The 9767-nt window shown below is 43.9% G+C and overlaps 1 protein-coding gene across 1 annotated transcript; it reads left to right on the top strand.

The window, feature by feature from the left end:
* Positions 1–8996: 8996 nt before the first annotated feature.
* On the top strand, positions 8997–9506 carry LOC107465623 (uncharacterized). Its single transcript, XM_016084601.1, has one exon. The coding sequence runs from the start codon at positions 8997–8999 to the stop codon at positions 9504–9506; it is 510 nt and encodes a 169-aa protein (XP_015940087.1).
* The last annotated feature ends 261 nt before the right edge of the window (positions 9507–9767 follow it).

Here is a 9767-nt window from a genome sequence, read left to right as displayed (position 1 = left end):
CGAAGGTTCTAATCTCACTGATTTGAATGCTCTGTTGTCAGGAGATGCTAGTCAAATGCATGGATCAGAGACCCAAGAAAATATACTCCAGTTGGCGTCTAATGACTACATTGAACATCATGTAGACCGCTTGTGGTTGTCAGGCACGCGGATCTTGGCTAAGCGAGTACTGAAGATAGTGGGTGATTGTCACAGGGCACCCCTTCAGTCTGACTTAACTGAATTAAGTACAAGAGTATATCTTGGAGAAGAAGTAGGCATGAATTGAAGGAAAAACAATAGTACTTACATTAATTCATGTGGAACAGCAGAGCTCCCCACCTTAATCCATGAGGTGTAGAAACTCCACCGTTGAAAATACATAAGAACAAAAGGTCTAGGCATGGCCGAATGGCTAGCCTCCCAAATGGCATAAGAATTCAAAAATAGGGGAAGAAGACCCCCAATACAATAGTAAAAAGTGCTATATATACTAAACTAGTTACTAGGGTTTACAGAAAATGAGTAACTAAGTGCAGATAGTGCAGAAATCCACGTCCGGGGCCCACTTGGTGGGTGTTTGGGCTGAGCTTTGAAGCTTTCCTGTGCATAGGCTCTTCTTGGAGTTAAACACCAGCTTGGGTGCCAATTTGGGCGTTTAACTCCAGTTCTGGTGCCAGTTTGGGCGTTTTACGCTAGAAAAGGGTCTCTGGAAGGCGTTTGGACGCTAGTTTGGGCCATCAAATCTCGGGCAAAGTATGGACTATTATACATTGCTAGAAAGCCCATGATGTCTACTTTCGAACTCATTTGAAAGCGCGCCAATTAGGTATCTATAGCTCCAGAAAATTCACTTAGAGTGCAGGGAGGTCAGAATCCAACAGCATCTGCAGTCCTTTCTCAGCCTCTGAATCAGATTTTTGCTCAGGTCCCTCAATTTTAGCCAGAAAATACCTGACATCACAGAAAAACACACAAACTCATAGTAAAGTCCAGAAATGTGAATTTTGCATAAAAACTAACAAAAATATACTAAAAAGTAACTAAAATGTACTGGAAACTACCTAAAAATAATGCCAAAAAGCATATAAATTATCCGCTCATCATCTACCTTCTTCAAGGTTAGGCCAGTCGAGGGTCACCAACCCTTCTGGCTTACTACCGAGGGGGAGAGACGGATCCCGACTTACTGGAGTTTCAGGGCGGGATCCGATTATTAGATAAAAATTTCTTATGATTGGTTGAGCCTGGAAGATCGTAACATTGCTGATATCTTGTTGGCAATTTTTGGCGAGAGAAACCTTAACCCTCGTATGGTTATGGGGGACCGGGAGGCCGGTCGGTCGTATGTTGGTGAGTTCTTTACTTTTTTGTACTTGGTGCTTATTTTTCTACTATTCACACCTTGCCTCTCTTTGCTTTCAATTACCATGGCTGGTGGGAAGAAAACCTTGGCTGACTTGATGAGCCTCATCCAGAGGGATGATGAGCCTCATCCAGAGGGATGATGAGGATGGTGAGGATTCTTTGGCAACTCCTTCAATAAGTCAGGATCAGGGAGACGCTGCGGAGGGCCGTGGTTGGGTTGACGGGGCCGACCAAAGTCAGCCGGAGAAGGTTGAGGTTCCTACTGAGAACACCTCGAGGAAACCGAGTGTGGAGGCAGAAGCTCCTTTTGACGAGGAGGATATGGGGTTTGGTGATGATGACTTGAAGATAGTTAGCAACCCTAAGAAGAGGAAACGGGATTTCGGGAAGGCGCTCTCGGTTATAAAGAAGAACTTCGATGTTGGGGGTTTTATTGAATCCCAGTTGCTCCCTGGCACCGAAGATTTTTTCCATGAAGCCGATCTGGCCGGGCAGGCGAGGTAGATCTACCGTAGTCTTCTTCGAGCAGAAACTATTGCCAAGAAGGTGGAGCCTGTCTTGGGAAGTTATCATGCTATGGAAGTGAAGCTTCGAAACTCCTAGAAAGACCTGACAAATTCGAGGTCTCAGGAGGACTCTCTGAAGACAAAATTGTTTGAGCAGGGGAAAAAGGCTGAGGAGAATGCCAAAGAGATCAACAGGCTATTGGATTGGGACCTCGCCTTGATGAAAAATCTGAATGCTTCTCGTGGCGAGACTATTGCTACTGAGAAGAAAGTTAAAGAATTGGAGAAGAAGCTGAAGTCGGCGGAGAGCTCAGCGGCGACTGTTCGTCAGGAGGTGGCAGCCCTGAAGAAGAAAAACAAAGAGCTTGCGAGGGGGGCCCGGGAGGCCGTGAAGCTAACTGAGGAGGGGATCAAATTTCAGGTGGTCGTGCTAGCTCCCGATCTCGATCTGTCTCAAGTTGGAGCCCTCAAGACAGTTGAGGACCGGAAGATCGTTGATATCCTTAAGTCTTGAGATGGATGCTTCTTTCATCTTTTGTATTCCCTGTTTTGCTTTTTTGAAACTTGTTATCTTTATCTTTGGGCCTGTTTAAGGCGCTTTTTATTTGTAATGAACACTTTGGCATTTTATTTTAAGCCGTTTATGTTTTGTCGTTTGTTCGTTCGGGACGTTGCAGCTTTTGACTACTGTCGTTTTTCGCTTATTCGGGCCGTCGTAGCCTTTTGGTGTTTGGTTTACCATTTTTATGGTATTTTCCGCTTTTCGCTCATTGCTCTTTTAGCTTTTGGGTCCCTTTTGGTTCTCGGGGTGATCAGTCCCGAGTTTCCGTTAGGTCGACTGCTCGTCATTTTGTTGTTTTGTCGTATTTGTTGTAGATCTTGCAAAAGACAAGGTTATTATATATTCATATATAGAACTCAAAACAAAGGAAAGATGTGACACATAATTTTAAAGGAAACAAAAATAAAGAAAAATGGAAGAGTTAAAGTGGTTATGGAAGGGTCGTTCGGCTGCCAGGTCGTTTCCTCTTATGAGTAAAATCTTTTCAGGTTTGTCATGTTCCATGTTCTCGTCACTTCAGTTCCATCTAACTTTTCTAGCTTGTATCCACCTTTGCGAAAGACTTCTCTCACCCTATAAGGTCCTTCCCAATTTGCGGCCAACTTGCCTTCTCCCGGGGTCGGGGGTCCTATGTCGTTACATCGTAAGACTAGGTCGCCTTCCCCGAGGCTTCTCTTTAGAACTTTACTATTGTATCTTAGGGCTATCCTTTGTTTGATTGCTGTCTCTGTCAAGTGTGCCATCTGTCTTGTCTCATCAATCAAGTCTTTCTCGATCGCCTCGTCTCCTCCCCCAAGAAGTACTCTTGGACTCGGCTCCCCTATTTCGACTGGGATGATCGCGTCCACCCCGTATGTGAGTCGGAAGGGTGTCTCGCCGGTAGATGACTGGGGGAAAGTTCTATACGACCATAACACTGAAGCTAGCTTGTCTGTCCATGAGCCCTTCTTCCTTTCGAGTCATTTCTTTAGCCCTTTTAAGATGATCTTATTGGCCGCTTCTACTTGTCTGTTGCTTTGAGGGTGCTCGACCGAGGAGAACCTTTGCTTGATTCCTAGTCCTGAGAGGAATTATTTGAATTTCTTGTCAGTGAATTGTGTCCTATTATCTGATATGACGGATTCCGGGATTCCGAACCTGGTGATTACTTGCCTCCACATGAATTTCTAGCAATTTGCTGAAGATATACTGGCTAGTGACTTTGCTTTCACCCATTTGGTGTAGTAATCTATGGCCACTATCAAGTATTTCACTTATCCTGGCCCGGGTGGGAATAGCCTCAGGAGGTCAATTCCGATTGGGCAAAAGGTCGGGGTGCCATCATCAAACTGAGTTCCTCAGGTGGGGCTTTGTGAAAGTTGGCGTTTTCTTGGCACTTCTTGCATTTTCTGACGAACTCCTGAGCGTCCGACATCATCGTGGGCTAGTAATACCCTGCTCGGATGATCTTCCTTGCCAACGATCTTCCTCCAATATGGTGACCACAACACCCCTCATGGACTTCGCTCAAGACGTAGTCCGTCTGATCGGAGCGTAGGCATTTGAGCAAGGGTTGGTGGAGTCCTCGTTTGTACAACTGCCCTTGTATGATCACATACTTGGGGGCTTCCCTCCTGGTGGCTTGTGCTTCTTTTTCGTCTGGGGGCGTTTTGCCGTGCTCTAGGTATCAGAAGATAGGGTCTATCCATGAGGAGGAGCTTGGGGTTTGGGTTGCGCATAGGATTATTACTGGTTCTGTTGCCAGCCCCTGGGTCAGAGATCTATTTCTTGTTCCAGGTTTGAGTGCTCACTTGTTTGGAGAGAAGGTCTGCTCGGGCGTTCTTTTCCCTAGGGACGTGCTGGATTACAACATCCTCGAAGTTCTTGCATAATTCTCTTACCCTTTCTAGATTATTTTGTAGTAGTGTGTTGATGACTTACATCATCTACCCTTTTTCTTGCATAAAAAGGACCATAAAAGAGGCATAATCTCATTTGATCATTGCAATTCATGCCTTAATTGATGAATATTATAGTACATTACTTTGAAATGAGTTTGTGCTGGATTTCAGGTGGAGAAGACATAAAAAATTGGAAAGAAAATAACAAAACAAGTGGGGCATGTGAATCTGGCGTGCCACTTGGAACAAATGCCACCAAAATTTATTGGCGTGGCACGTTGGTACAACATTCTAGTGAGCAAAAATTGAAGACCATCAAAGGGGCATGGCACGCCAGGAGTAGGGCGTGGCATGCGAATACGTTACTAGAAGAACCACCACTATGGCGTGCCACTTTATGTCGAAGGCGTGGCACGCCAGCCCCAGAGTTCACTTGGGCGTGCCACTTGAAGACCAAGGCGTGACACGCCAAGCTTATAAGACCCACAATTGAATGGGCGTGCCACTTGAGCAACAAGGCGTGGCACGCCAGTAAACAAGGAGACAATGCAAAAGCTGGGTGTGCCACTTGGTATCGAAGGCGTGGCACGCCAGCTCAAGAATTCCCACTAAAGTGTGCCACTTGAGCAATAAGGCGTGGCACGCCAGCACCTAAGGAGGCCAAATAAAGCTGGGCGTGCCACTTGGTATCGAAGGCGTGGCATGCCAGCTTAATTATCTCACTTTGGCGTGCCACTTGAACATCCAGGCGTGGCACGCCAACCTCTGGGACCATGGTAAATGACGGGCGTGACACGCTGGTCTCATGGTGTGGCATGCTGGTAGTGTTTTCCAGAGGAGGAGTTAAAGGGCCAGTGAACTCAGGCGTGCCACTTGGGAGATGAGGCGTGGCACGCCAGTAAGAAGATGAAGCAAATGAAGGGCATGACATGCCAGTCTCATGGCGTGGCACGCTAGTAGTATTTTGCAGAGAGGAAGAAAAGGAGCCAATGAACTCAGGCGTGCCACTTGGATGACGAGGCGTGGCACGCCGGCAAGGGGTGAAGCTTTAAGTAGGGCATGGCACGCTAGACCTTGGGCATGCCACGCTGGTACAAATCTCCAGAAGCATATAGATAAGGGAAGTGACCTTGGGCATGCCACTTTTGTTCGAAGGCGTGGCACGCTAGGTTGCTTTGCCCTTTAAATTGTCCTGAGCGTGCCACTTTGATTTGAAGGTGTGGCACGCCAGGCTACATTGCCCTTTAAAATGCCTTGGGCGTGCCACTTTAGTTCGAAGGCGTGGCACGCTAGGGGTGAAACAGAGGACAGCATGCCACTTGAATGGAGAGGCGTGGCACGCCAAATCAGAAACAGAAGGAGCGTGACATGCCAGAGAAGTGCTAGTCACACGCCAGCTAGAAGATCATGTTTGTTGAGTTTCTTTTCCCTCTAAAATGTAATTTTCTTTTCACTTTTGTAATTTTCTTTTATTTTCTAGATCTAGGAGTAGTATAAATACCCTTAGAAGTATTGGAAAAGGGAGAAGCAAGTCACAGAGTTTAGTTTTGGTGGATTTCACTTTTTCACACTTCATCTCTTCCATCTTTTGTACTTTCTCTCTGAGCTATGAGTAGCTAAATTCCCTCTCATTGAGAGAGGGAGCTCTATTATACTTGATGGATTAATGATAGTGAATTTCTTCTTCTCTTCATCTTCTCTTTGATTTTCTAGAAGGAATTTCGATTTTAATGCTTAGTGTTCAATTAACTTGGAAAATAGATTGAATGCAAAATGGGTTTCATGGGATCCTTGGAAAAGGAAACATGAAACCATGCTAGAAATCCCTTCTCACACTTGAGTAGAATCTGGGTTTTGGTGTTTGGATATGGTGACATACAATCCTCCCTCTACCTGGACCTATGATGATGTGTGGTATAATCAGGGACCAAGCATATCTCTCTTCATGAGCAATTTGACTAAGGAATTGGCTATTGATCAAGATCTGAGAGATTGAGTCACCAAGGGATTGGGGCTCAATCAATCATGATTGCTAAGAGGTTAATGAGTTGCATGATTGAAGAGGATATGAGCTGGAATTAATCCAAAGAGACAATATCTCCTGATCTCAATGAATTCCCCCCATTCTTATCTCTCCCATTCTTTTATAGCCTTACTTATATTCTGCAAAATCCCATTCCCCTTTACATTCTTGTTATTTCTATTTCTGCATTTTATTGCTTTCTTTTATTTCTTTTGCCATTTATGTTTCTGCCATTTATAATTCTGCACACACAACTCATTCTGTTGAGCTTGACTAATTCACCAATTGATTAAAATTGCTTAAATCTACCAATCTCTGTGGATACGATCCCACTCCACTGTGGGTTAATACTTGACGATAATTTTGGTGCGCTTGCCAAGAGTGAATTCATCAAGATTATTGGGGAAGGGTAGTGAATTCAGCCCATCAAGTTTTATGGCGCCGTTGCCAGGGATTGGTTTGAATTGACAATGATTAAACCAATTGGAGAGCTAGATTAAGCATTTTTTTAAATTTTTTTTTAAATCATTTCCTAGTGTAACTTTTAAATTCCTTTCTAATTTTTGTTTTTCTTTATTGTCTTTCTGAGATTTCTTTAGCTATTCATTGTTTATACTTTCACTCTTCTAACTGTTTGATTAATTGCATCACTCAAGCTAATCACTAATTTTAACTAAGGAGGTTTCTTCACTTGCTCTTTTCTTGCTGTGTGTTGGCTGTATGACAGGTAGAATAGGAGAGACTTTATCCTCTTTTGATAGTAAACCTGAGAGAACCTTCCTTAGATTGAGGAGGGAGACTAGAGGCAAGGGTATAGTTAGAGAAGAACCAGTAGAAGAAGATCTAACAACCACCATGGAAGATGAAGTGCACGAAGATGTTGGAGGAGCTGGAAATCAAGCTGGGCAAGAGAGGAGAGTCTTAGGCTCCTACATCAACCCAAATCCAGGAAACTGTGGCAACAGCATCCTCAAGCCAACAATCCATGCCAACAACTTTGAGTTGAAACCTCAACTCATCACACTAGTCCAGAATAACTGCTCATATGGAGGAGGTGCTCAAGAAGATCCAAATCAACATCTCAACACATTCTTGAGGATATGCGATACTGTAAAGTCTAATGGTGTACACCCTGACACCTACAAGCTATTTCTGTTCACTTTCTCACTCAGAGATAATGCAACAAAGTGGTTAGAATCATTCCCTAAGGAGAGCCTAACCAAATGGGAAGATGTTGTGAACAAGTTTCTAGCGAGATTTTACCCTCCATAGAGGATCAACAGGCTAAGAGCTGAGGTGCAAACCTTCAGACAAATATATGGTGAAACACTCTATGAGGCCTAGGAGGGGTTCAAAGATCTAACAAGGAAATACCCACCGATTATGTTTAATGAGTGGGTGCAGCTCCACATTTTCTATGAAGGATTAACATATAAATTGAAGAAGGCTGTAGACCACTCTTCAGGGGGTTCACTCAATAAGAAGAAGACCATTGAGGAAGCCATAGATGTCATTGAAACTGTAGCTGAGAATGACTACTTCTATGCTTCAGAAAGAGGCCAAAAGAAGGGGTGCTGGAACTCAAATTCTATGGATGCCCTGTTGGCACAAAACAAGGCAATTGCAGCACAATTGGTAGCCTTAACCAAAAAAAATGGAAAATAATCAAGTTGCAGTTGTCCAAGCTCAAGCACCACCCCAAGAAGAAAATGAACCAGAAGTTGAATGTGAGCAAGCAAACTATGTGCATAACCCCTTTCGACCACTGTATGATCCCAACTCTAAGACATATAACCCGGGATGGAAGAACCACCCAAATTTTGGGTGGGGGAACCAACAAAATCACAACCAAGAGCACAACAAACCATACCAAGCCAATCAATACCAGAATCACATTTCCAACCATCAATCAAATAACAACAGACCTTGTCAAAATCCACCTCACACTTCATATCCTTCCAACCAGCAAACACACCACCATCAAGACACACTAACCCCAACCTTACAACCGTGTGAAATCAAGGGTAACTTTGAGAGAGTAGAGGCTGCAATAGCACAGCTATCATCACAGCTCACAGGAGCCATTTTCACCCTCTTGGAAAGGCAAGCACAAGCTGAAAAGAAGATACATGCCAACCAAGAAGAATACAGGTCAAATTTGTAGAACCAAGGTGCAAAAATCTCAAAACTGGAAGCACAAGTGGGGTTCTTATCCAAGCAAATCCCAATGCCTACACACACATTTTCAAGTGACACTATGACCAACCTAAGAGGGGAATGCGAGACCATCACACTTATAAGTGGAAAAGTGATAGAAGAAGCCACCCAAAACCAGGAAAACCACGAAGAAGAAGCTGCAGAAAAGCCTAAAAATAAGAAGAAAGAAGAGGCCCCTAGCTCGTCTTCACCAAAGCCAATCTTGAAGCCTTATGTACCAAAGGCACCATACCCACAAAGGCTGAGGAAGGATGGGAAGGACAGCCAATTGTCCAGATTTTTGGAAATCTTCAAAAAGCTCTAAATCAACATACCATTTGCTGAAGTATTGGAGCAAATGCCCCTCTACGCAAAGTTCCTGAAGGAGCTCATGATAAAAAAAAAGAAACTGGGGTGAAAAGGAGACTGTAGTCCTAACTGAGGAATGTAGTGCCATCATACAAAAGAAACTCTCCCAGAAAATGAAGGACCCAGGGAGTTTCCAAATCCACTGCATCATAGGGGATATCACTATTGAAAAGGCTTTGTGTGACTTGGGATCTAGTATCAATCTCATGTCTTTGAACATGATAAGAAGGATGAGAATTGAGGAAGCCAAACCAACAAGAATGGCACTCCAACTAGCTGACAGAACATTCAAGTTTCCACATGGAGTGGTGGAAGATTTATTGGTGAAGGTGGGAGAATTCATCTTCCCAGCTGACTTTGTTGTGCTGGATATGGAAGAAGAGGCAAACACTTCAATTATCTTAGAAAGGCCATTCCTAGCTACTGTTGGAGCCATTATTGATGTGCAAAAAGGAGAACTAGTCTTGAGATTACACGAGGAAAAGATGGTCTTCAATATCTTCAAGTCAATGAGTTATCCCAAGGAAGCAATAGGAGAATGCATGATGGTGGACACCATAGAACAAATAGTCCAAGGAGTTTTGGAAGAAGAGCAATATGAAAGAAGTATGGAATTGGAGTAACAAGTACCATGTGAAGAACCACCACAAGGAACCATAGAAAGTACAATCATGACAAACCACAAAGACAACAATGAAGAAGAGGCACCGAAACTAGAGCTAAAAACCTACCTCCAAGCTTGAAATATGCCTATCTAGGTGACAACAGCACCTACCCAGTGATCATCAACTCAAGCTTGAGCAAGGAGCAAGAAGAGGAGCTCATCCAAGTGCTGAAACAACACAAGGATGCTATAGGCTGGACACTCACAGACCTAAAAGGGA

The sequence above is a fragment of the Arachis duranensis genome, chromosome 9 (genome assembly GCF_000817695.3).
Source record: "Arachis duranensis cultivar V14167 chromosome 9, aradu.V14167.gnm2.J7QH, whole genome shotgun sequence".
Taxonomy (NCBI): domain Eukaryota; kingdom Viridiplantae; phylum Streptophyta; class Magnoliopsida; order Fabales; family Fabaceae; genus Arachis; species Arachis duranensis.
This window is presented reverse-complemented; position numbering and strand designations above follow the sequence as displayed.